Here is a 27,940-nt window from a genome sequence, read left to right as displayed (position 1 = left end):
ATCATCAGAAAGACCGTTTTACAGTCATCTGTATTGGACGGAGTCCGGGTGTCGCGTCGGAGGTCCCAGAGCTTGGCGATAAACTTGGCGACCATTTGGAGACTTTGGTGCCAAAATAGATTATACCCGAAACATCGAGAATTTTCCCGATCCATCCATTAGGAACCGAGATACGCCTCGAAAATTCCTGATTGGTTGAGAGGCTTCTAGCCCCGCCTCCTGAGACCTATAAAAGAAGGCAATCTGCAGCTGCCAGAGTCGAAGAGTAGTCGGAATCGACGGTAAAGAACTGGCCTTCCAGAGATTAGCGGAGCAGCGATGGAGTCAAGCTAGTTCTGAACTAAGCTATGCACTAAGTCTGCAGTAGAGTCTCGTTGCTGCTGTGTGCACGTCTCGGCTTGAAGATAATTGTCTTCTCTATGCTGTAAATAGTTGTCGTCTTTGTGCTATCCTGTCCTCTCTTCATATAAATAAGCGTCGTTGTTTTATTTTCTACTGCCGCCTGCTGATTGGGCTTTCTCCACACCATATAACTTCCACTATCCAAACGAACCCCCGGAAATTTCGTAACATTATTTTAACATGATTTAACAAGGAATATTGAATATTAATCTTGTGTTAAAAACTGGCAATTTATCATTATAATGTTATTTATTTTTTATTAATCGACAGTTAAAAACTAAAATTTTGTGAAGTTTTCATATTATTTTCAATAATTCACAACTTAATTTTAAATTCTGTTTCCGTCATCCATTGTCTGTTTATATTTTAGTAAGAATCTCATCGCCTAATAATCTGAATATACGCCAATTCGTACTTATGTCAGTGATGAATATTCATATAAACCATTTTCTTGGTCTCAAAACTTTGACAAAGAGTCTTTTCTGTATATATCATATCAATAGCATATTACAAGAACAGATATGATAAATATACGGTATATGCGGCCGGTATAATATATGTATATTGGCTGCGTTAGTTAAAATGATGGTTGTACTTTAATTTCAATAAAATCCCTTACATACGTTCTTGATACGTTGCTTGATACTTGATACGTTCTTACATACGTTGTTTTTGTAATCGAAATATTTTTAAGCATGCAATTGTAAGGGACCTAAAAGCCATGTTATTTAAGCATTTTACATCTGTTTCGGTTATTGTGCAAGGAAATCTCTAGCACTTCTATGTTACAAGGATTAAAATGAAGGACTTGAATGGGAATTCGTTGATAACAAGCATATTTACTCAAGTATTTCGGGCATTCAAATCATTACATGTAGTCGTGAAACGAGTCCAGTTGTAACCGATTGGCTTGGTGGCTGTCAACTGATGGGTAATTTTAATCAATATTAATGGGCAATCTGTATTAAGAAGTCACCCCTATAAAATTAATGGTTGTAATTACCGCGTAAACTCAGCATATCGCGATTTCTCACTTTCAATGGTCCCAAGACCAATACTTTTAAGAGCCGCTATTTTTAAGGAAATGCTTACGTCACATTCGATTAATTTAAAAGTAATGTTATTTAAAAATTGAAAATTGCACTCGTATATCTGTACATATAAGATTAAATGTCCCTTTGTCTGTTTTTTTTAATCTTATAAAATTTAATACCCTTTGAAAAACTGACGAATTTTGACAACTATATTTCTTAATACAGGGAAAGTAACATTTTTTAGAAAATTTTCACACTCCTCTAAAGAGAATGAAAAGAGGTTAAATAATTCCTGAAGATATCATCACCATAATTCCTGAAGATATCATCGTATAAAAGCAGTTTTAATATTTTCTTAAAAATTTAGAAATTCAGCTGTAATTCCTATGCAGTGTTTCTTTGATTTCTAATCAATTTTTCAAAATTGTTTACACGAAAGCTCTAGAGCAATTATTAATTAGGAATTATCAATAAATGTTTAGAATTTTGTTAAGACGTCAAATACTGTGCAGCGAAAAAGGTATTTGTATTTTTCTCTTTCCTTTGCTCATGCAGAACAGAAAACATTGGAAAATTCGCGAATTTAACAACTAGTTTAAAATTAAAAATTTTTTTAAACACGAGGAATTTTTATTGAACTATTTAAAGAAAAGTTAATTACTCATGTTTATGCCATTTAAAAATCTGTTAAAACGGAAATATAAGACTCGGCTCCATTCATGCTACAATGAACGGCTTTGAACTGTTGCCGTTGTAAACATTTCACCTCAAGCTTTTTATTCTTTATTTTTCTTCATGTGCTACTATTTTTCATATTTTTTAGTAGTTTCCTTGAGAGCTAAAGTGTCATCATAGCTCTTAGAGTACGATTTTCTTGAAAACTAGGAGTTACAGAGTTATGGTTTTTCGAACACTTTTCATCCTATGAGAGAAAATAGTTCAGGAGATCCTTCTAAACGGGATATTATAACTATACAAACAAATATAAATAAAACCGTCTGAGAGAAGTGGTATAACGACGCGAACATTGACCACTGCTGACAACATGAAGCAAAAACTGTAATTGTGTTCAAATGCCCTCTCCGTGGTCGAACCTCAGAGAGTAAGGAATTGCGCTATACTGATTTTATGCCGTAATTGCGAGACACACCGTGTGAGTTGATCAATCGGCAGGTGAGGAATATTTGTTATTGCAAGAGAGAACACCTTTTCCTCTAGCTCGCTCAGTACACAAAGAACTCTCAGGGGAGGTGAAGGAATGATGCCAGCAGAGTTATGTGTAGTAATTATCTTAAAAGAAAAGCAGAGAGAATGGAGTAAGCATCGTAAATGAAAAGAATTACTTCATTTCTAGTCGTAAAATTTCGTGCCACTGTTTCATTTGAGCGATTCGAAGAAAGCCCAATAAAATTTCTCTTCCTGAAGATAATCATTGTGGTTAAGATTTACACTATTGTCAAATTTTTTAACTGTTATGAACATGAGATATTTCATTTATTGAAGATTTAAAGACTGTGTTTTCCATAAATCATTGAAAATATATTTTCTTTTTCACGGAAGATACATTATTTTTACCATGTGAAATCATAAGTATTTAATATCTTCAAATGCTAAAGACTTTACACTTTCATAGATAGAATTCAAACTGAAGGCTTCCATGGCCTCAAAACAGATTCTGATTATAACACTTTATCGAAGTAATGCATTTTTTTTTTCATTTTATCAGTAATAGAAGGTTAAATATATTTTTTTAAGCAATTGTATTCCTGCCTTGTTTAATTAGATCCATGGCTGTTTTGAAATATGACAGTAACATGATTATCGAAAAATAGTTCTCTATGCTGCTTTTGTGTATGTATAGATTTTGTTGATTTTGTGGTCCGACTCGCTGGTCCTTCTTCTTATGGATGTGCAGATGAAATCCCACAAAAATTCAATCACTTCGACAAAAGTGACTAGAGTCAGGCCCATGAAGAATCCCAAGTTGCCGCCGATGTTGGCCACTAGAGTTTCCCACTGTAAGAAAAATGTTATGTAAAAAGTAATATAAATAAAATCATTTTCAAGGCCTTGTGCTTATTAATGAATGAATTATAAACAAAAATGCATATTTTCACATTAAATAGAAAAATGCAAGCATATATTACATATGTTTTACGTGTTTTGTAAATTTGAAATAATTCTAGTAAAACTGAGTTTTTAAAAAATAACAAGAAAACGTTCTTACGCTGTAAGAGGCTACTTCGCTGTCTCTATCTACCTCAAAAGTACTGTAATAAACCTTCACTCCAACCATTGCTTTTCTACAGGAAGAAAAGGAAATATTTAAAATATCATATGCATAATATAAAGTAAATGTAAATAAAGAGAAAATAATTAATTGATTTTGCAATGAATTATTTTTGTATTTAGAATGCTTCTGGTAAATATGAAAATATATATAACATGTTTATGGAATGTCTAATAACTCGAAATAGCGTCGCAGTCAGCTATTACTACACTTTCATAAAAACGGACTTGTCATGAGATGGGGACTGTTATTCTACGGTGAAGATTTTAAGTGATCTGTTTTTCTACAGAAAAAATACACTTTGAATTTTCTTAAAAATATTTTTATTACTATCCCATCCTAAATTTTAATAAAAAGCTCCTTAAAATTCTAAAGGCATTCTTTTTCTTTGTTTAACGTTAAGAGGCACTCTTACTTCAAAAGCTATATAGGATAAGAAAAATTAAATTGATAACTCCGTTAAGGTAATAATAATAATAAAGATAACTTAAATAAATGATGATAAGTCTGCAGTTTAAGGGCACTTGGTACCCTAAAATCGATGAAAATGCCCATTTCTGAATTTTGTCTTTAAAATTATCTCTGAATTCTCAGAAAATTTCAAAAGCATTAGACTAATATTTCGAAAGAAGCGAAGTCATTTTGATTGACGCGATATCAAGAGCCACACCTTCTTCTACTGTTTTATTTTATATTTTTACCTTGAGTTTTTTTTTATTTTGAAGTAAAATAAAGCTCATTTTCTGAAAATTTAATTGTTTATACAGCGTTTGGTCGTGAATTTGATAATTTCACTAATCATTCTGTGTTGATATCTATCCAGTTTCTTCTTCTTTTTTTCAGTATTGCAGCATAATTTATTTCTTACTTTAACTCTGATATAATTGGAAATACTGTGAATGGTAAGAGATGAAGAGCGTGTAAAGCAGATTTACCAAATAAAATAGATTCAAAAAAGGGTTTTAATATTTAACTGTTAAAATCATTAGTGACACCGTATTTAATGACCGTATGAGTGTTTACTAAAAGACTAATACTTCTTTACTAATTTCAACAAGACTAAATTTACAATTGCTTTTTACAATATAGATTTGTTTAATGTAAAAAAATAATGATTTAAAGGCTTGCATAGATCGATATGTTTAAATCCATTCTTATTCAATTCGTTTCCAAGAAACTTTGCTTATTTCAAAGGGTTTGTTTCAATTTCTATTTTATTTAAATAATTTAAAATTATTATTAGGCATTAATAAACATTTAAGGGCAAAAATATTTAAATGATTCCCTAAATATATTGAATAAAACATTAAAATATATAAATAATGGATTTTTTTTTAATTTTTAAATTATTTTCTTCTAATTATAGTTAAGTTAAACTAGAGCAATTATTAAATATAGAATAATAAAATTTTATAAAATCATTTTTTTGCTTGAAAATGTTTGATTACTGTTGAGGGAAAATAATTGATGTAATATAAGCTGGTTTAGTTGTAATATTACTGTGTCGAATCTTTAAACCCGGTTTTCTGAATTTTCTTTATCTGAAATCATATCTGCTATAAAATGCTAAAATTCGAATGCATTTTATTCGAGGTACTTGAAATTTTTTTCTGTGAACTCAGAAATACTGACTTAATAAAATTAGGCATCGTTTTTTGATTGATTAGAAAAAAATTTTAAAAATAGCGAAAATGAAAATAATTGATATTTTTCAAAAAGTTACAATATTTTTCAGTAAATATTTTTTTTTTCCGAAGCTGATTTAAATGTCTAAAATCGGACATCTCCTTTAATTTCATTGAGGGAGTTTTCCGAAAAAACTGGTCATCAAATGTTGAAAATTGAATAAGAAGACGCGTTTTAGAAAAACGCGTTATTGTATTATTTTTTTTTAATGCGTTAATTTTTTAAAGAAAATTAAAAAAATATTTAAACTTTGAATTTTTGAAAAGGAGAAATATTTTTAAAATATAAATTTCTTTGCAGTTTACATTTTACTACAGGGAAATAAAGCAGATTTTGTGGAAATTGTAGAAAACAAATTTATTAGATACCAAGTCTTCTTAACTGAAAAAAAAAATCTTTGTTTTTAAAGCAACATGTTTGAAATCTTATTCAACCTTAATCTGTGGACAGGCAGTGGCAATGAAGACTATCACGGAATGTTCTGTTAAAAATGAAAAATGTTGGGAGATTGAATTCTTTTTATTGGGGATTTACCAGTAAACTAATAACTTTAAAATTGTTTATATTCTCAGGGTGGCATGGATGCTGTCAAAGAACAACTACTAGCTGCTTTGTAAAAATTCTATTTAAAGATAAACGAAGTATTTTACTATACTTCTTGCTCTGCACTTGCTTCCATACACAATTATATTTAAAAAAAATTTTGTTGCAATATACTCAACCAAACCTTAAAGTGTTTATGACTGATGGATAACTCTGCATTTATAGGTTTTAAAGCAGTCATTCCTCCTTTATTAATATGTTTAATTTGATATTGGTTGTTTATTTTTAAGCTATGATAGATAATAAAGTGGCTTTTTCACCTACCTGGAAGGTTGCATTTTTTGCATTCTAATATTCACAAGAAATGAATTTTACTATTATTTTAAGATAATTTAAATTCATTTTATTTAAGTAACTACGCTGTATTCTATGTTGTGATCTTTTTTGTATCATCTATATACATATATTGCCTTTTAACAGATTTATAATAAATCGATGAAATGATTTACATATCACAATTTGTCTTGAAGAAGTAGAAATTTTCCTGTCAAGGAAACTTACATTAAACAATTAAAGTTTAGCTTTAAATTTTAAAAAAAAAATGTAACTAAAGGTTAACATACTGAATTATTTGTTTTACAGTTTTAATATTCATTTTTTCCGTTTTATAAACACCATCTAAGAAATCAACACGTAGTAGTGTGAGATTGATGTTTTTATATATATTTTCATTTAACACGACTGAATTCATATTTGTGCAGACGAAATTCTTTAATCGATTTTTCGCTTTCTTTCTGCGAGAATATCAGAATTTTGCACAATTCTGTGTTTTGATGGAAATATTATATTTTAATTTTCTCAGATCTGAATTTTTTGTTAGGCGATTGATTAGTTAAAATTTTTAATTCATAAGTGTGGTATCCCCTGGCAGTGAATGTTAGAAAAAAATTACTTTAAGATTAAAAAGTAATTATATTAATGAAGTATAAATTAAATGCAATAAGCGAAAAATAATTGAAATAATAAAAACATAATACTTTATAGTATGTAAATAAAAGTTTTAAAAAGCATTTTTTTAATAAAAATCAATTTTATGAAATGAACGAAGAATATTAGTTCTAATTTCACTCATAGCATGTTGCAAATATCGAAAACATAAATCTATTAAAATAATCGTTTTGAAACAGAAAGGTGGTGCTTTTTAACTACATTTAGAAAAAAAAAATATTTTTGCAATTATGACTATCTGTGTGGAGAATGCATGTGGAAGTTGAAATCTGACCCTGTTGCTATCAATTATTTTATTTACTGTTTCTTAAAAAGATATCAGTGTGAAATATTACTCATTGTTTTTACTAGGCAACATCTTCCAGCGGGATCTGAAATATTTCAAAATGGAACGTTGTTGGAAGTAGCTGGGACATTCATTAAATCATTCTTCTGGAGAAAGTTCGGGTGATTGTAATGGCATTTTAAAATGATCAGCTTAATTTTCTAAAATGAAATAAGTCAAAATTCTTTTTACTTACTCTCGTGTGGCGTTGGTAATATTGTGTCCTCCATTGTCATTATTGACTAAGGTTCGAATTGCCTTTATAGCCCTAAAATAGTTTTCATTTAATAGACTGGACGATACAGTGTAACTATACCTTGTTTCTCTGGAAAGATATAGAATGGAAAACGCATATATTACCATTCAGAAAAGTGTTTCTGAATTTTAGAATATCCAAAATTAGCAAAATATGTTGACATCTTTACAAAGCGCTTGCCTTTAGTTTAATTGCATGCATATATCGTTTCGAAACAACACATGAAATCTTTCGAATCGGTTCTCATAAATTTATTCCGTGGTCAGGTGAAGAGGATGGTACTTGATAATCTTTTTCCAAACTTCTATGATGCACCAGAGAGGATGTTTGACTTTCAATGATTGGACTAACTTACTTCAGGACCTTTAATGGAATCGGGTTTCGAGCTTGAAGCATTTATAAACTGAATCTTAACCACTAAAACCGAGCAGTCCATTTTCGCAGCACGCTTAAAAATTAATGATAAGCTGCAATTCTTAACATGAAAAGAATATTTTTTAATTCAATTTATACATCACGGTTTCAACAATGTCTTCATTAGTATTTTGGTTAGAGAGCAGAGAAAATTTAAGTTCTCTTTCTTTCCATTTACATCTTTAAGAATAATAAATCGCTGATACTACCAGCATATTTTACTGGCGACTAAAATGGCAGGGAAATTACTTTGTGTTTGTATTGCATATTAAAATAAGTATTCATTTTGAAAGCGTGGCATGAATGAGAAAATAATTAGAGAAAAAATCGTTGAAATCCTTTTTACAACATGAAAATGAACGCCATATCAAAAAAAAAAAAAAAAAAAAAGAAAAAAAAAGAAGAAGAATTCAGTGATAAACAAACTAGATTATCAGTCTGATTCTCCAAAAGAATGTGTTTCGAAAAAGTAAACAAACTGTCGTGATCAATGCCCCTCGATTATTCTTCCCCCGCCCCCCTTTTTTAATGAAAGATTTAGCTGAAGAATAAATATTAATGATTCTATGTCTGTAATAAATGCACTTAAGTAGAGTAAATAAGTTTAAATAGCGTTTACTTGTAAGAAAAATAAAACTGATGATCCCAATTTAATTTCGATTTATTGTATTATTATACGTATGGAAAATTTATATAATTATTAATTTATGAATATATATTCCCCATCTTAATTTCTTGGAGAGGGATGTGCCGCTTCAGATGTTATTCACGTCATCTGGCAAAAATAATTATTTTATTTGTATTACAAAGGTTTTTTTATATTAAAAGTTTACTAAAAATGTATAAAATTCAGAAAATGTAGATGAAACCAGCGGATGCGGTCTCCCCCAAAACTTTCTCTACTCTCTAATAAAGGTTATTATCCCAGAAAACGCCTTTCATGGAATTACAATAATTAGAAAACATTAACTTTTATCGTGAATTTAGAATTTTTACTGGATTTCTCGTGTAATCCTTTGAAAAGTTTTTTTTTGGCGATTTGGCAAGCGGATTTTCGAAAATTGAATTTGTATTTTCGAGAAATTTTTCCGTACCGATTAAAACAAAAATGATACACAGAGCTACACTTGTAACCACAAAATCACATACCGAATTTCATATATTTCAGTCCTTGCGTTTTTGAATTATCGCGTCTACATGTTTCTGAAAGTGCAGTCCAACAGACGGCCAATCTCTTGTTAGATTTGGCTCAAAATTTGATATATATCTACACTATAGATGTTAAATCTATATACCAAATAGATATGGTATGCAGATGGTATGATAGCATCGATGGTATGGTATGATAGCATCGATGTTATATAGATAGTTATGATATAAATGTTAAATCTATTTACCAAATTTTATCTATCTAACTCTCTTCATTATGTAGTTATCTTGTTAACTTATTTTCGAAGAGCCGGACAAACGGACTTCCTCTGAACGGATTTTGCTCAATAGTTGATAGGAATCTACGAATTTGATCTGGTGACCGTATACCAAATTGTATCCATCTAGCTCAAAGCGTTTTTGAGATAACTTTGTCACGGACGGACATTTTTCAAAAATTTGTTTTTTGAACTCAGGGATGTCTAAAAAGTGGAGATTCGTCCGAATCTCAAATTCGAATTTTTTGGTTACTACTGTACTTCCTCCATACTTCGTACATGAGAAAGTAAAAAACCCGAATGGTTGTAAAATGTATGGATTTGGTTTTACTTTCTCGTACAAGAAGTATAAAGAAAATATTATAATCGTCAACAAATTCGAACTCGGGATTTTGACGAATCTCCATGTTTCAGACATTGTCGAGTTCGAAAATCACAGTTTTATAAAATGTCTGTTTGTCTGTGACAAACCTAACTCAAAAAAGCTTTGATCCAAACTGATGAAATTTGGTATATGGTCTTTACACCAACTAATTCGAAGATTTTTTTTTTTTTTTGTCAAATTTTGAAATAACGCCGTTAAAAAAAGTCCATCTGTCCGACTATCCGAATATAAGTTAACAAGTTAATTACACAACGAAGATAGCTGGATAGATAAAATGCGGTAAAAAGATTTAATATCTATACTGTATACGCCAATCAATTTTTGTGTCAAATCCTATAAGAGGTTGATCGTTTGTCGGTCTGTACGTTCAGAAGCATGTACACGCGATGACTCAAATATATTAAATTTGGTATGGGACTTTGTGAATACAAATGTAATTTTGTGTGGAATTTTCGTCTCAATCGATTGAGAAGTGCATCTAAAACTCAAATTCGATTTTCGAATACCATTGACCGCATGCCAGGAATGTTAGGGGAAGACCCCCCCCCCATTAGTTTTAATAGTGCAATTTGTGTAAGTAAAAAAAAAAAATATTCAACCTGTCGAAATAGAAATTTTTTGGGTCGTATTTAAAACAGGGATTAATGCAAGAAAGAGATTATGGCATCTCAAGAGAAATCTTAACGGAATATCAGATGAATTTGTTTTGAATAAGTAAGAAAATTCAACCTTATTTTTTTTTACTATAGATGCTGCGTTCACACCACAGACAGCACTGGTGAAGACATGCATCGCTGTGTATATAATTTTGCTTTAAGACTCGTGAGCCTGGCAATTTCAATTAAAAGTTCTAATTCAGATGTAAAATTACCGAATAATGCGTTTTGATAATAAACTTATACTTTTAATTTTATTAAAGAGTTTTTTTTCATTTAAACTGTTTTTCTTTTGTATCGGAAGCTCAGAAGTATGTTTAACTCTTGTGGATCTTGAGCAGTATTATCTTTTAAAAAAGATGAAAGTTTAATTAAAAATATCATAGACCCGGGAAATTTTAGAATTTCTCTGTTATTTCTTTTATTTCTTCTCCCCATCTTCTTCTCAGCAAATGAGATTGAAAGTCGACTCAAGAAAGACTCATTCCAAAAATAATTGTAATTTCTCGAAAACATTTATGTCTTTTATTACGTAGTGTATTTTTGGAAGCTGAAAAAAAGTAAGAAAAATATCTCTTGGTTTAGGTTTACAACGGGAATTAATATCAGATGTATTTTTAGTTCATTCCAGGGAAGTTTTCAAATATGAGTTCATATTTGGCACAGGGATTTTTTTGTGTAGCTTATCAGTGAAATTTTTTAGAGAAACCATTTTAAATTGATATTTATAACTTTTCAGAAAATAAAATAAGAAATCCTATTCACAATTGAAATGAAGATAAAGAATTTTTTTATATAAGAAATCTTACTTGCAAGGTGGGGGGCAGTTACAAACTTTTCCTTTTTCTATATTATTTATAACTTTTTCCATACAGGCATCTAGAAAATGCAGACATAAAATTTCATTTTTAAATCAATTTTTGGAAAATGAAAGTAGCTAAGTTGCGATATTACAATGCTTGTATTGATTATTTTTCAGCTTCTTCTCAAAGTAAAATAGTTGCACCACTAAGTTTTAAAAATATATAATTACTAGCCACGTTTAGCGAATATTTGGTTCACCGCATTAATGATCGCTAAAATTTTCAATTAAATATTTTATGTAACTTGGCTTGAAAGGCATCTTTAACAGAATATGTTAAGCTTCAAATTTTATATTCATATAGTCATAATTGATAGTCATATTTTCATTTATAGTCATAGTCAGCTCATTCTATTTTAGAATTTTTACATCATTCGGATATTGTACTAAGCATTTTCCTAAATTTCTGTCAACAAAAAATATCGTAAAGCTTCTATAATAATACGTTATGTGACTATCGAAATTTGAAGATTAAATATACTTTGCTGAAGAAGATATTAAAATACCAAGGTATACAAATATTTAAGTGAGCATTTTGGAGAGCATTACTCCTGGATAACCAGCTGGTCGCCAAAGGTAACTAGTAGGTAATAAAAACAATTTCTGAATCAGGGTGCGTTAGTATTTTATATATACGTAGGTTATTAATAGAGATATAAAAATTTACTTACATTGTGTACTATTAGCAAAATTACAAAAATCAACTTTAGTCGACGTCTTCAAGAAAACCGATCCTCTTATAAATTGCCTCTTAGTACAATTACATCCTTTTTTCAGATGAAGATGGCGGCATTTCTTTTCACAGCCCTACATGAGAAGGATAAATCATATTGGATTTTTTAATAAAAATTATCGTTATGAGACTGTGATTAAAAAAGTTTTTAAATACCGGATAATAATTTTTAATACCGATAATTCATTTTTTATGTGTGAATAAAAGATCCTGTATAAGCAAATTAGCTGCTATTGTTTCGAAATTAAATGAAACATCAAGAGAAACGTACGGAATGTCATAATGCAAGCTGTCGCCCCTCCCCCCCCCCATTTCCAGACTCCATCTCGAGTCAGCCACTGTACTTTGTTTTCTGAGTAAAAGTACAATTTAGTATTTATGCAAGCTACAGAACTCTTTATTACATCTGTCTATCTATTGACATCACACCTCATTTGTAAAGCAGTTTTAATCAATCAAAGCGGAGGTATGTGTTAATGGATTATTTGTACTGCAGTAAAAATGACAGTTATGAAGCGAGCTGTAAGAACCGTCCGATAAGTGAGAATTTTCCCTCTGAAAGGCTTTCATATCGATAACAAGTGAGCAAATCTACTTTTATGTCGAAAAGCTGAACAAACATAAACTTATACAATCCTCAAATACAACGTTAATACCTTAAACACAATTTGAAATGCTCGTCTGTATGCTTTCATGTTCATGTGCAGCCGACATTTTTCAACTTTTTTAAATGCCAGAATGAATGTCATTCAAATTTCTTTTTAAATTTGAAGGAAAAAATTAGACTGATAAACTAATTTGTGTTATTTAGATTTGAACTTAGAATTTTAGTATCAGTAATCAGTTTCAAATAATTGTAGAATATATCAGCATTCAATTTAATGAGTCGTATTCATAAATGGGTGTGAAATACCATATACTTTTTAATTTCGCTTTTAATATTTGAAAATCATTTTCGAATAATTTCATCAGAAAAAATCATAAATAATAAATTAATCGTTCTTGCTAGAGATTATTGTATTAGAAATTTCGCCTATTTTAAACCCCACAGAGGCTCACCTACTTTAGGTGAGTACGGGTGTCCCAATCCCGAGGTTCCCCGGGATCTTTACTCCCTTTATGTTTACTCTCCCCTACGCCTTCTGATATCTGCTTCATTCTTCCGTCACTCGATGGCACGCGAGGGAGCTTCCAAGACAAGCTGTCGTCGTTCGGTTTGCTTCTTGCTTCTCATGGACAGCCAAAAACCCCACGTGTTTGGCCGTGCTTGGCGGCGTATTAGACGGCTGGTGCACTGTGGTCCCCAGTGTATCAATAAGCGAAGGGTCATTCTCTGGGGCTTGGCGTTAAGGATGGTCAACGTTCCTGGGGGTGATTCTGAGTGTATAGGCCTTGGCTAGCACCAAGGTAAGTGCTGAGACTGGGAACTTCCAGAGCCAGTAACTGCCATCCCTTGTTGGGCTCCGTGATGGGCAGTGCCGTCGGGGCCCGAATTACACTTGTTTCTTTGCATGGGATCTTTTGAAAACTTTTCTGGTGTGGAAGTTATGGAATTGGAGGGTTATAATATCGAATGCTTAAGTAAATTTGTAAGATAATTGATTCTGATTCCATCTGATAATCTAGAAATTTGTCTTCCGTTTCTCCTTTTGCTATACACAAAGGGGTTACTTTTATTGGAAGAGAACCAGAATCTGTTAAAAAGCTAAAATCTGGTAATTTCCACATAGAAACTTTGCCATCATCTCAAACAAAATCGTTTCTCAGCGCAAAAACCAATATCTAAACCTGACTTGTTGAATACATCAAATTCTGATATCCTTGAGGGTTTCTCTAATCAAGGCGTTATTCATGTTCCCCGCATTACGGTAAAAAAGGTACAGAGTTTCAGCCTACTATTCATATAATTTTTACATTCAATAAAACTCAACAACTGAAGTTAATTAAGGCTGGATACTAGCATTGTCGTGTCCGCCCTTTCATACCAAATCCAATTTGATGCTACAAGTGCCATCGATTTGGGCATTTGAGGACTGCCTGTCGAGGAAATATGGTCTGCGCAAAATGTGCGTCAGGTGGTCATTCTATTACTGATTGTCAACTAGAGCCTAAGTGTGCGAATTGTGCACAGCCTCAAAATACTGCCCGACTTGGAAACAAGAAAAAGAATTCAGAAATTGAAAGCACTGAAGAACATATCCTACGCCGAAGCACGTAAATGGTGTCTGCCAACAGCTGTTCCATCTTTTGCAAAAATAGTTCAACAAAAGAAATGCCAAATGACACCATAGAAAAATTTACACAGACAGACTCAAATATTACTTATGTATCACTTAAAAAAATCTATTTCAACACTAACTAACACTAACTGATGATAAGATATGCAACGTAACACGACCTCCAAAAAAGAAAAAAGCCCAACAGGATACCCGTATTCATTCTAATAGAAATTCAACAAATCTTTAGAATGTAGATTTTCATACACATCTTAGAGTCATAAATGAAATTAACGTACAGAAACAATGCAATCGACAGCTTCTTTTAAATTATTGTCAGAATCATTGCTGGCAGATAATTTGCTTCCTGATGTTCAAGATACAGCAGAATCCGAGGATTATATTAATTACTATCCAGAAGAATCTATAGACGAAGACTTTATAGGTGATTACCATCGACGGCAGCCGTCTACCAGTCGAACAGTCGCTAATTCAAAATTTTATCCTGCTCTTAAATCGAATTTTATGAAAAAGAGCTGATATTTAATTCAGAATTTGCTATTATTTTGATGCATTGACATTTGTCAAGAGAATTTTTTTTTGTCTCCTGTTGACTTTTATGATAATGTTTTTAATATTTGTACCAAGCAATTTTATATTCCCGAACATTTAAAAAAATTTCATTATTTTGTCATAGAATCAATCTTGTATTTGCTTATATATCGGATTTTAAATTACCACTTTTATGTATCGTATCCTTTATTTCAACTACACCATACGTTTGGCGCCGTATAATCAAAAATGGTTCTTGCACCAATAAACTCCACATTTACTCACTCACTCGTCTATTATAAAACATGGAATTGATTTTTTTTCAAACGCCTGGATTTCTTTAAACTTCTTGTATCTCGTAATATGTATGTCGAATGCAAAGCTCTAAAAATATAATAAAATTTCTTAGAACTCAATAAAATCTTCAACCTTCTGAATGCAGCCATTTATTTCTTGAACTGATTTGAAAAATTCTGATAGCTTACTTAAAAGAAATCCTTTAAAGTTCATTCGTTATTAACTTCGAAAATTTTATTTATGAACTAAGGAACACAGAAATTACGATATCAATAGAATTTTTAAAATTCTAGAGATTACTCTCCACCCCTATCTCTCATTATATTCGGTATAAAAAGAGTAAAATAAATAACAATGTGTCTTGGTAATGAAAAATCCCGAAAAGCTTATTATAGTGTTAAAATATTTTAATCTATAACGTGCGTTAAGCGTACGTCAAATTATCTTATTTATAACTATAATCTAAGGCTAAAATTTATAAATAAAATTTAATCAGTCACAGATAGTAATAATATGATACAAAATTTTTGAGGTATCCACAAATATTTCAAGTTTACCCTGAACTTATTTCAATAAATGCAAAATATTCCCAAAACAGAAAATACCATCTAATTAGACAGTAAAGGAATTAACTATTTAAATGTTGACGAAATATGATTTGTACTGATTTGGTGAGGAGTTATGTGTCATTATAGCTGAGCTTCAACTTATTTGATTAAAGTTTGGATCTTTTTCTGGGAATTTGGTTTGAATATTTCTATCAACTTAAAGTCACGGGAGAGCTACAAGAGAGATAATAATAGAGATGATCTCAAAGATTGAAAGTCGTTGTCTGATTTTACATGAAGTAATCTTGAAAATGGCAAATTAATAAATTAAAGTAATTACCAACCATTTACATGGTATTCAGATTTTTAAAAATCTTGCATTTTAAATTATTCGTGATAGTTGAGCAAAATTTCAACCCTAATCAACAGCATCATTACTTCAAATAGAGACTCATTTTTCTAATTTACTTAAGAATCCAATCAGGTGGATAGATCGAATCAGCGCTCTCCCACGGCCAATGAACCTAGCATCAGTTTTTGGATAAACCTTGCACTCAGTGCTAATGAAGTCACAAAACTGATAATGATCAACTTGTAGATTCGAATAATGACGAACAATAGATTGTATTTGTTTATCTTCTAATTTTTGATTTCATTCAATTTCAGAAACTCTTTAAGATTACAAAAAAGAAAACAGCACTTACGAGGATGGAATAAGGTCCTGACATTCCTCCATAATCCATGGTGGTTCCTTCCTTGATACATGAACCCCAAGGTGGACCTAGTCTCTCAATCGATGCGAAGGTCACTTCTATAGCTGACATATCCATCGGTCGGATGTTGATTCCGTATTCCGCCACAAAAGGGAGATCCCGCGGATCATGGACCACCACACGAACTCCCAGTTCACGATTGAGAAGATCTACGGCTTGCTCTTCCGAAACATGAAGGATCAGTTGCAGGCCTTTAGAGAAAAAGCCAAACGATATGTTTAATGAAAGTGACTGTTCGGAATATTTTCAAAACTGACATTCAACTGTAAGTACCAGGAAAATGATTCAAACGGAAAATGTAAGAAAAAAATGCATTGTGCAAGTATGAAATATACTTATATATTTCTAATTATTTAAAGTGTTTCAGAAGTTTTGATATAAACTTTATAGATTTGCAGAACACGTCTAGACGAGCACAAATAATCGTACAATGCATATTCGAGACTCAAATAGTAAAGAGAATGTGAAATAAAATACAATGGATTTATGAAAGATGCTTATGGGAAAATTACAGAAAATACGATGGATTTATTTAAAAAAATTACAGAAACCGCTCAGACATACATTTGTCAACACTGACTCAAATATCATATCACAGAACTATTGATAGTTGCTCAATGGCAAAAACATCATAATTTTTCTATAGAAGCTACAGCTATAGAAATCTTGCTTTATAGAATCTCATCAGAACCACCATAGGTAAGCTTCTTCCTGTAATCCCTTACCTAAAAGTTTGTGTTTAAGAGAACTGCTGGCTACTTGATGGAACTGTTTCGAGAACCACTATCCCTGTCTTCGCTACTGTTGTTATATAATGCATGATAATTTTCTTTAATTCTATGTACTATTACAACGGTGGTTGATTCAAGTATGGAGTTATAGCATAAGTGGGCAAGCTTTCGCTTCTCTGATGGGTGCAAGTTACCTCCACTCCGATAGTGGATTGTACCTTTTAAGAGAAGGATCTCATTTCCCAAATGTTTTCGATAGAAGGGAAAAAGAAATAAAATGAAAATAGTTAGTGAACCAGACAGCTATAACTTTAAAATGCAAATTTCAAAAAAAAAAAAAAAAAAAAATCTTTTAGATTTCCGAACTTTCTGAACTGTCGCCAAAATCTTCAAATTGTCAACAAGGCCGAGGGTCATCGATCCGGCATCCATCAGAATTGCATGGAAACTGTCTTCCTTACTAGTAGACTTAATTCGACGGGAAGCAAATTCATAGCAATATTCAGTAATAACAAGCGTTTCGATACCTGAAGATTATACATTATGTAATCGTAATGTCGTCTAATTGTAGAAAATTTTTGAATTCCCCGCACCTTTTTAAGAAGTGCGCTTACATAATGGTTTAACAATTAAAAACTACAGGATCCATATATTCCCAGAGAGGAACGAGAAGTAGGAGGTGTAATATATGTGATGCAGAAATTAATATTTTGAATTATTTTTCAAGTTACCCTCATGCTAATGAAGGTCAGTCCAAACAGTTGAAGAGATGGTCTGTTAAAACAGTTACATAGACATCTACGCGATCAACATCTAAAATATTACCAATGGGCCCTACCTTAGGAAAGATTAATTTTTTTTTTTTTTTTTTTTTTGAAAAGTGCAATTCGGATAGACAAATGTAACTTTAATCGAGACAGAAAATTAATCCTCAAAATTATAATTTTTGAAACAGTAAAATTTCATTCTTACTACAAGAAGTTCATCATCAGTAGCAATTTCTTATAAATTTGTGATATAGAATTTTTAAAAAATCTTTGGTTGAATTCATTTTATGCAAAAATATACTAAATGGTGAACCTGTATATTCAGATAGCTTTGATTGGCATTATTCTGAAATAAGGAATAAATTCGGTTTGGCAATACACGCTTTCGATCTTTCATGAAGAATTAAAAAAGTCTGTCTCTAAAACACCAGTGATGAAATGGATTGCATATGCGCAAGTATTGTTTAAAAAATGCAACTTTGTACAATTGTCGAAGGTGCTCATTATGCAAAAGTTGATAAACACTTCAACTAATATCTGATTATTTTTTAAAATTTAATGAACGTTAATAAATTTATTTTTATTTTCTGATTCTGCCCACTTAATAATCCTTCGTGATATGTATATTATCCCTGAATAATACAAAAAAAAGCCTGGCTCAAATATCGGCCAGATATATGGAAAAAATAGTCTAAACCAATAAATTAGCCTTTTAATATCTCGGAAAATTTTATAGATAGAAGAGTGCATCCTTATAGATAAATGTAAGAAAAATATTTTCCTCATTGATACTTTTTCGATATGGGGACCTACAAAAACTCTATTTCTCTGATTTTTTTATTATCTCCTTCTACAGAATCTAAAATACTTTCATACATTTGGGTGCTTTATTTGATGGAACTTTGGAATTTGAAGCATTTATCTAATCATAACAGTTAAAGAAATGAAAGTTTCTTCTACTTTTTTTGGAATATATATATATATATAAGGAAAACCATTCATTGAAATTCAGCCCCAGCAGCATTTGCATTGATGTTAGAAAATGGATTCACTACTTAAAGTTTTCAACCGTATCAAGAGCATCAAAACGTTGTAATCTACTTGTACATGGACAAAACAAGGAAATGAATCCAAAATCGCGAATCTTTTTTTATTCTTTCGTGCAATGGTTGTTCGGATACACAAAGAAAGACAGCTATGATAACAAACATTGGGTAAAAAGTGAAGAAGTGGGCAAAAATTACTACTGAAAGAAAGAAAATATATTTTTTATAGTAGTCCTTAAGTGTTAATTAATGATTTTTATAATTAAAATACTTCTGTTAACGACACTAAAACGTATAAGAGCCATGTATTTAAAAAAATCTAATAGAACAAATTAAAATGTAAAATGTTTTTTTTTGTGTGTGAATGTATGTTGTTATACTTGTATGTCATTGCCTGAATAATACGCAAAAACGGTTTGAAAATGAAGTAAATTGTGCTAAAAATGAACATTAACAATTACTGTCAATTAGCGACATTTGTAATGGAGATGTAATTCATTTTCATAAATTAATAAAAACGAAAAGCAGTTCGAATACAAAAAAAAAATGTATTCTAATTTGGAAATATCAGCAAAGATTTAAAATCTTGTAAGTGAATAATCAAACAAAATTTGCATGTGATTTAGTAAATAACTTATTATTGCGATTCTTCTATTTGCAGAACAAATCTATAATTGATTTCAAATTCATTTAATTTTTTAAAATTATAAATTTTTAACTTTTAAATAATTTTCAAAGCCATAAATGGATGGAATAATTTTTTGAATAACTATTTTATATGAGGAACGGGTTCTATATTATAGAAAATACATTATTTTGAATTAAAGCTCCTTTCCTTATTGACACAAGATGATGAATGATGTTTCTGAGGTGTTATTCGATATTCTGAATGCCGGGTAGTATCGTGAGGATATCGTAATAATATTGTTTGGTATTTTGTGCTGCTAGAGAGATGACTGTGGAACATGAGAAAACTGTTAGGATAAGAAAATGTAAATGTTTCATACCACTACTGCTACCGTAGCTATAAATATCCAAAGGTTTTTCAAGCTTCGATGTTCTGTCCCCAACGAAATTGAACATGTAACATTTTCCATACTTGGGATGATACAATACTGTGAAGTTTCTGCAACATAAAACATTCCTGTTCAGGAAGTAATATAGATAATATTAATTGTTATTGAGAAAAGGACAAAGGAAATGTCAATTACTCTCTGTTGCAGCGTGATCCCTCGAAACTGCAAGAGATGATCAAGCTATCAAAATTGACACCGTATTCGACCATGTCGTCGGGAGTCGGTAGCATGGCTTCATCGACATCTGCTAAATCGTAGGTTTCAGATTTTCGGATTAGTTCAATAATGTGACGAACTTCAGAATCATTCAGAGAATTCAAAATGTCTGGAAGAAGTAAAAAGAAAATTCATGAAATGTGTGCTTACAAAATTTTCCAATAGAGTATATGAAATAAATAACCAGTCATGCTCAGAATTGATGTCTGAAAATCCAAAATTCACTTTTCTCTTTTGAACACGAAAATATTTACAACTTACCGAATCCTCCGGAGATATTACCATTCTCATATTTAATGATAGCTATTTTCTGAAAATGTTTAAAAATTGAAACCTATCACGAAAATAGTGAACATTTTTAAGAATTTGCATATCAAAGTCGCATTATCAAACTTTATTTCTTACATGTTCCATTATGAATCTTGCTCACAAATTTAATATAATTATGCTTATAATTTTTTTTGAAAAATAATCATACCAGTTCTCTTTCTCCCGAAGTACTGAAAATAATTAAATCAGCACCACTTGAAATGCAATCAGTGCTGATATTTACAATGTGTTACGTTAGATTTCATTTTGCACCGTGATGACGGCTCTTATTCCAACTTGAATATAGAAGAAATATCGGACGATGGAGCCATTAATATTTTCAGTTTGCTGAATTTAATTTTTTTGTAATATTTTAATAAAAGACTGTTAAGTTGCTCCGCAAGCGGAAATTTAACTGAAACCGCTGGATTTATGTGCAATAGAATAACTACAGACGACGAGCAATAATCATGTAATAAATCTCATTTTAATTTTTAGAAACTATAACAATTATTTGAACAATTAAAAATAGGTGCTAATTGCCTATATTACAAATAATCTTTTAAACCAAACAGCTTATTCCGAAAAGTTTGAAATTAATTTTAAACACTGCAATAAAATGTATATACCAAATTCTTCTGGATTTGTTTTGTTGGGCATGGTTATGTATATGGAGTCGTTCGAGCAGTAGCAAGCGGGCTTCCTCTGGGAGAGAGAATAATCCGGCCTGCAAGATTTGAACCGCTTTGCTCGGCAGAAATTGTAAGAGCACGAGCAGTGGGTGCTGTTGAACATGAGGCAGAACTCCGTCAAGCAAGGACTCACGACACATTTGCATGTTTCGCTGAACCATGACCACTGGCAGAGAGGGTCGTCATAGCATTTATCCTGATAATTGACGTCAGTTCTATAAGATATAAAAAAAGTTAGCTGTATTTGCAATGCGTTAACAATTACGATTGATGAATACATCAACAATTGCTATTTATTGTGAATAATGCATCAAAATACATATGCGGAACTGTGTGGCATTGATTTAAATTATTAAAGACAGATATTTTCATTCAAAAAATTCTGTCTGATTTAATTTGAGAAAAGAAATAAAATGGATTTAAAGGAAATATATTGTTTTTATATCGTTTGTAAAATTTACAATAACAAATGAAAAGCCATTATATAATCATTATATATTACAAAACAATGGAAAATAAAAGAAGAAACAGCAGAAATTTTCAACATCTTGTATGAGATCTGAAAACTGTTAATGCATATTTATAGCATATTTCATCTCTTTTTTTTTAAATAAAAAGTTTTTGACTAAGATGCAAAGAAGAATTATTTTGATTAAGGCATGTATTATGTAAAAGAATCGATTGTTACTAGTTAGATATAAAAATTATTAACCAATAATGGTAACGTGCAATTATCAACTAATATGCAATCACGCTAGACAAATGGAACTGCAATCAGATAATAAATAGTGACACCAGAGTCATTAAAAGTAAACTGGCATCCATTTTGCAATAATTCTATTTTCAACGTCATTTATGTTTTCTAGCAAAAGTCATCAAAATGTATACTTGTCCACCTCCTGTATTGATCAATATTCCTTAAATATTTTACAGTAAGCAATTAAATTTTGACTTTGAAGTTTTATGAAAATTAAGAAAGATCATTAGCCTCAAAGGTTGTGAATTACCTTCCATTTCATTTTCGAGACACTGTTTAAATAACCTTAAGGTTATGATTGCTGAGGTATGTAATAGTGTTATGTTATGTAACGGAGGTAAAAATATTCCCGATATTATTTCTGCGTCATTATCGAATACTAAATATCAACTTCTATTTTGGCCAAATAAGTTTTTTCTCTTATGTCGACAGATTCCCCCTGCCCCCTTATGCTATTGGTTTCTTGGTATTGGTATACAAATAAACTAAGCATGATAAAAATTAGTTATGGGATTATAAACTTCTTGCTATATTTGCATTTTTAAGGCTGGATTGTAGCAAAGGTTAATGAGCTGAGATCTACAATTTTTTTTATTTATTTATGCTTTTTTTTATGTAGTGGATCACTATTTGTTTCAAACCAACTTCAGTGATTAGTTTTGATTTGAGTGCTCCTAAGCATTAAGAATAGAAAAGATTCCATTGCAAGAACACACAAATTCTAATGCTCCTATATATTTACATCTAAAATATACTACAAACTATATAAGTATTTTTTTTATTTCTAAAGGAAGCTGCGAATGATAACATGAGATGTCTGCTACAACTTTCGTTATTTAATTTGTAACAGTCATATCTGAGATATTACTATTACAATAAAAGTCGTCTAGATAGGTTCTAATTTTGAAAGAATTTCCAAAAAAGAAAATTTATTTGACAGTTTCGGCTTTTTTCTCAAAACATCTGAAAATAGCGCAATCGCCAGTTGGATCTCCGCTATTATTTCATTAACTTTAGACAACAAGGAAGATTATCAGATTTCTTTTGTAAACAGTATTTGCAATCAGCTCCTCATCATTTTTTTTCTTTATCATTAAGTGAATGAATCACCATATTAAGTTTAATAGACTCTTATTGGCTGATTCATTCCTCGAAAATAAGATTACTCATAATAACAATTATGGTGCAAGCTATGCACAGTTACAAAGAAATGTAATTTTCGTCTATGGCTAATAGAAATTTATAATAATATTTAGGAAAGCTATATGGTAATTTCGTTGATTAAAAGTTATTTAAAGATAAAATCCTTTTAGTTTTCATGAGATTAATATTTCTAAAATATATATTTTTAATTTAATAAAGTTAAAACTGCAAACTCACAAAGGAAATATGTAATAAGATAAAATGTTCAAAATCGGCACTGAAAATTGAACAAATAAATAATTTCCGAATGAGCTATGAATGTTTCAAAATTTAAGATACAACCGAACTTATTGCTACATTTTCCTTGATTCCGACTGCAGATCGTATCTTCAGAGTTCCCAAATTTGACACTTATATATTTTGGAGTGTGGTGATGTGTACCTGCATGGATTTTTTTTTTTTCAAAATTCCGATTAATTAAAAATTAAGCGAAATGTTGACGTTTTTTCCGTTTTAACTTCCGAAAATATTACAGCACCAAACGAATTTTTACATCATGTTGATATACAAATAACTATTTTTTTTCAATTATGCCATTTTTTTGCCGTATAATATTTTTTCTATTTTTAACCAATCTTTAAATATTTTGAGCGTTCTTCAGAATAATGCGATTCATTACTGAAGTGAAACTCATTTTTTTTCATTGTTGCTGATATTTCATTCTTTTTGCTTATTATTTCTGATCAAGATTCAGCTTATTTTTCATATTGAGAGTTAAGCATTTAAAATTTTTTTGAAATGTTATTGAACCTATAATTAAAGTTTAACTTCTAAATCAAGCAAAGGTGAGAAAAGTTTAAAGTGCATTCATTTTTAAATATTGCTGCTTTATCCTGTATCTTAAATTGATTACAAAAATATAAACAAAAAAAAAACTAAGGGAATACATCGCACAATAAAAATATAATACAACGTTTCTAAAATAGTATGAGTAATAAGTCTATCAAAATTTAAAGGTTAAAAAATTCTCTGTTTAGGAAGTCATTAAAAACAAGTTACAAAAACCTCTCATTTAACTGAAATTTTTAGCAATCACTAATGACAGCGAACCAACTGGTCAGTGATCACCAAGGGCAGATTATTAGTAAAGGCTTCGAAATCTTATCATCCATTATATGAGGTTTTTTGCTAATCTCTATGCAGCGAAATGGATTCGAATGATGTTTAGAATAGAAGAAATTTAGCTCAGCAACAAAATAGCTTTTAGTAAAAATAAGAGGGAATTATTTTCCTTCTTATTCTTGCACAATGCCGCACAAAATAACAAAACTTTAAAAAATTAAACCCAGAAATATTGTAAGAAAATATTTAAAAAAAAAAAGGACAGCTCTTACTTGACGTGTGTTGCCTCTTGCAACATTTGCTTGACCTTCAGCAGTTTCGCAACTGACGTCTCTTTAATATTGTGGTTCATTATAGGATTCAAGTTGCAAAATGTGACTGCAGGAAACGACAGCTTTGTTTCGATAGAGCCCTATGAAAATATCAAAAATGAATAACGCATTGTTGAACTTATGCCTATTTTAAGAATCAATACTTTTCATTTATGAAAAGCTTGAAAGATAAAAAGACTTCGTTTCAAAATAAATGTTTTATTTTTGCATAGAAAGCATTCAAAAAGAAAGTATTGTAATTGTCAGAATATTCAAGATTTTCATAAATGCCGATATAATCGTTGAATTATTGACATTATCACAAATTTGTTTTTCAGATATTTCCGAGTCCTTCTCCTCTCAAAAATATTAAGGGAATTAGGTCAGTCGATTTTGTCTGGGGTAACTCAAAAACGTAACGAAATAGAAAGAGGGAATAATTTGCTATATAATTTATATCAGAAAATTGTAGATTGTTCCCAGATTTTTATGTATGACCCTAAAGGAAAACTTTTCTCTCTAGAAGCATTTCAATGAATTAGAAGAATAAAATTCTCAAAAATAATAATCACGATAAATGTTTAAAAAATTTCAATATCCAGATGCATTGTTATGCTTCTACTTATCTAAAAATTTAATATTTTCAATTATCCAATGATTTAATGATAAGAAATACTGTGCATTTATAAATTTATTTAGTCGCAATTATTTTAAAACGTTGCCAGCTAGACAGGAGAAATTTAGCGTATAGTTTTGTCAACAGATTTGTGGTTATGTCTCAGATTCCGGACAATATTAATCATCAGCTTGATTGTCTGTCGGTACGGCTATCTGAGTGTATATGAGCATTGTAAATCAAAAATAGATGCAACTAGATGGGCGAATTTTGGCTGAGAGATCTTTACCATCAAGCTGAATATCTGTGTTAGATTTTGGATGAGTTATGTCTAACAGAATAGAAGCTTGATTTTTATCACAGTACTGCAAAACTAAATAAAAATGCTCAGTAATAAAGAAAAATAAGAGCACATTTTTTGTTATTAATTTATTAAAAAAATCCTTAATGTGTGAAAATTTTCAGAAATGTTAAATCTTGAGAGCTCCATCTTGAAATGTAGCAATTTTGTCTCAAGCAATTAAGAGAAATTTTTAATAAAAAATTATTTAAAAAAATTGCTAGACATAATTGTATCATTTCATGTAATACATAATTAATTTATACTGCTGATGAAGTAACTAATTAATTAAAGATTTTAAAATCTCAGTTTTTGTTTTGTTTTCATAAGATTATTAAAGACAGCGTATTATTCTTTTCAACTTCAGATTTTTAATTATATATCATCTCTACGAATTGCAATATGTGATGACTGAGTGTCGAAAAAAAGAATAGAGGTTTCAAGATTCGGTTTGTAAAATTTATTGTGGAAACGCTCGACATTTCTGTTTTTCACTTGCTTCTTTAAAGAAACGTAACACATGATTAGAGAGATGAATAACAGAAGAAACTGAAAAATTTTCTAGCATTTTGGGAATCTTACCTCTCGAATGAGACTTTTAGGATATCCCAAGTACTCCTTTACTACATTGAACGTCATGTATCCCATGAAAGTGGCTGAAAATACGACGGCAAAAAGCCATAGGTAACGCCTGGCTACCGATTTGGCATTGACAACATAGGATACGCCTGCTGCTGACACTCTAAAGGCAAGGAATTCTTTCACCAATTTGCGAAGTATCTTCTGCGTTTTTAGAGACCTCTTAGAGAACATACAAAAGCTTTTGCATTCATTTAATTCATTATTTTATCGACAATTTCTACACTAAAAGTCAGATAAAAGATATAAAAGAATTTTATTAACACTTACATAAGTTGCATTGGAACGCAAAGTCGATCTAGAAGATTTTCTCCACTTTTTTTTAGAGCGTTTCTTAATGGGGTCGTTTATATCAGTATCTATAAAGTTCTCCATTCTTATAATGTAATACCTAGTACAATAAAATAGTCACCAAATAATGCAATCATAGAATAAATTTAAATTTGTTTTGAAAAACTAAAAAAAAAAAAATGCATTTATTATTGCCTTATGCTTGGTTCTTTTTAATTTTACCTATGAGATATGAACGTTTGGTGGTAATGTTATATTTGTTTGTGTTTGATGAGTAATGGTAGAGACCAAATTATACCGTAATTTTATCATAAATTTTTTATATCACATAATTTTTATCACTTTTGTTACTTTCTCATTTATAGTGTTTCCCAATTTAAACGTGACAAAATGTTTTTAAAGCAGCTAAAGATTTCAGCAGAGATTTTTTTATTATTGTCTAGACAACATTAGAAAAGAGATTGCATTATGTTAACAGAAAATCTGGAAATCAGACTTCTTTTCCTTTGTTGAAACCCGTTGTTACTTTAAATATCACAATATTTTTCAAAATACTGGCTCATTTCATATTTTTAATAAATACGATCAATCTGCACGAATCATTTAATACTCTTCGGAAAATGATTACTTATTGTCAGAATATAAATAAATATAAAGTATTAACTCAGATAAAAAAAAAATAATGGATTTTCATCATTGTATGCCAATAAAAATTTGGCTTTCATTGAACGATTTTATTTCTTTAAATCATTCTTGTGGAAAAAAAAGTATTTTTAGTACTATCGAAAAAAAATTGACTTACAAGGATTAATGTGCATTATTCTTCTAAAAATTCTCTTCAATAAACTATGAACAATTTGGGTAAATGGTGGTTCAAATTACAAAAGATAGAACATTTTAAGACGAAGCATTTGCCATAAAAGAGAAGAAAAATACAAGAGGATAATTTTATTTATTCTCTAGATTATTTTGTATTATACAACAAAGTTTAAATTCCTTAAATATCAACGTAATTATAATTTAACTCCAATAATGATATTTGGAACATTTTTACTTTTATTTTTTTATAAGCCGATTATAAAATAATGAAATCATAAAAAATTAAATAATTAAATAATCTACTTATGAGCATGGAATAGCAAAGAAACATGAGATTATTTTCATGATTAATTAAAGTCATTGATTAATTTACATAATTTGCTAAGTTGTTAAAATGATGATGATAACTGATTTTGTTCCGTTTCAATGGAATTATAATTTTAAAACTCTTCACTAATCTTGCAGGAAGAAAAATGTTATACCGTCACGGTATAGCGAAATGTTTAGATTTCAGATGACGTACTCATTTATGTTTGACGTATAATTGCGACATCGGATGAATTGAATCCGTTATACCAAATGTGATTTCTGAACAGAATCCTTCCTGCTTTTCATAACTCTTAAACATTATTGGGAATAGTCGTTGAGAGTTTTCAGG

General features: G+C 30.3%; 1 protein-coding gene across 1 annotated transcript; it reads right to left on the bottom strand.

Annotated features, from left to right (window-relative positions):
- Positions 1–3,210: 3,210 nt before the first annotated feature.
- On the bottom strand, positions 3,211–26,547 carry LOC129962351 (amiloride-sensitive sodium channel subunit beta-like). The gene is made up of 12 exons (XM_056076097.1): positions 26,443–26,547; positions 26,116–26,334; positions 24,539–24,678; positions 21,182–21,459; positions 20,163–20,352; positions 19,959–20,077; positions 16,339–16,598; positions 11,960–12,095; positions 11,236–11,305; positions 7,485–7,613; positions 3,664–3,739; positions 3,211–3,452 (listed from the first exon to the last, which is right to left on the bottom strand). Exons 1-12 carry the CDS (start codon positions 26,545–26,547, stop codon positions 3,273–3,275), a joined length of 1,902 nt encoding a protein of 633 aa, XP_055932072.1. The 3' UTR covers positions 3,211–3,272.
- Positions 26,548–27,940: the final 1,393 nt, after the last annotated feature.

Source organism: Argiope bruennichi, chromosome 2, assembly GCF_947563725.1.
Source record: "Argiope bruennichi chromosome 2, qqArgBrue1.1, whole genome shotgun sequence".
NCBI lineage: Eukaryota > Metazoa > Arthropoda > Arachnida > Araneae > Araneidae > Argiope > Argiope bruennichi.
The sequence above is the reverse complement of the archived record's forward strand: the minus strand, read 5'-3'. Positions and strand labels throughout refer to the sequence as shown.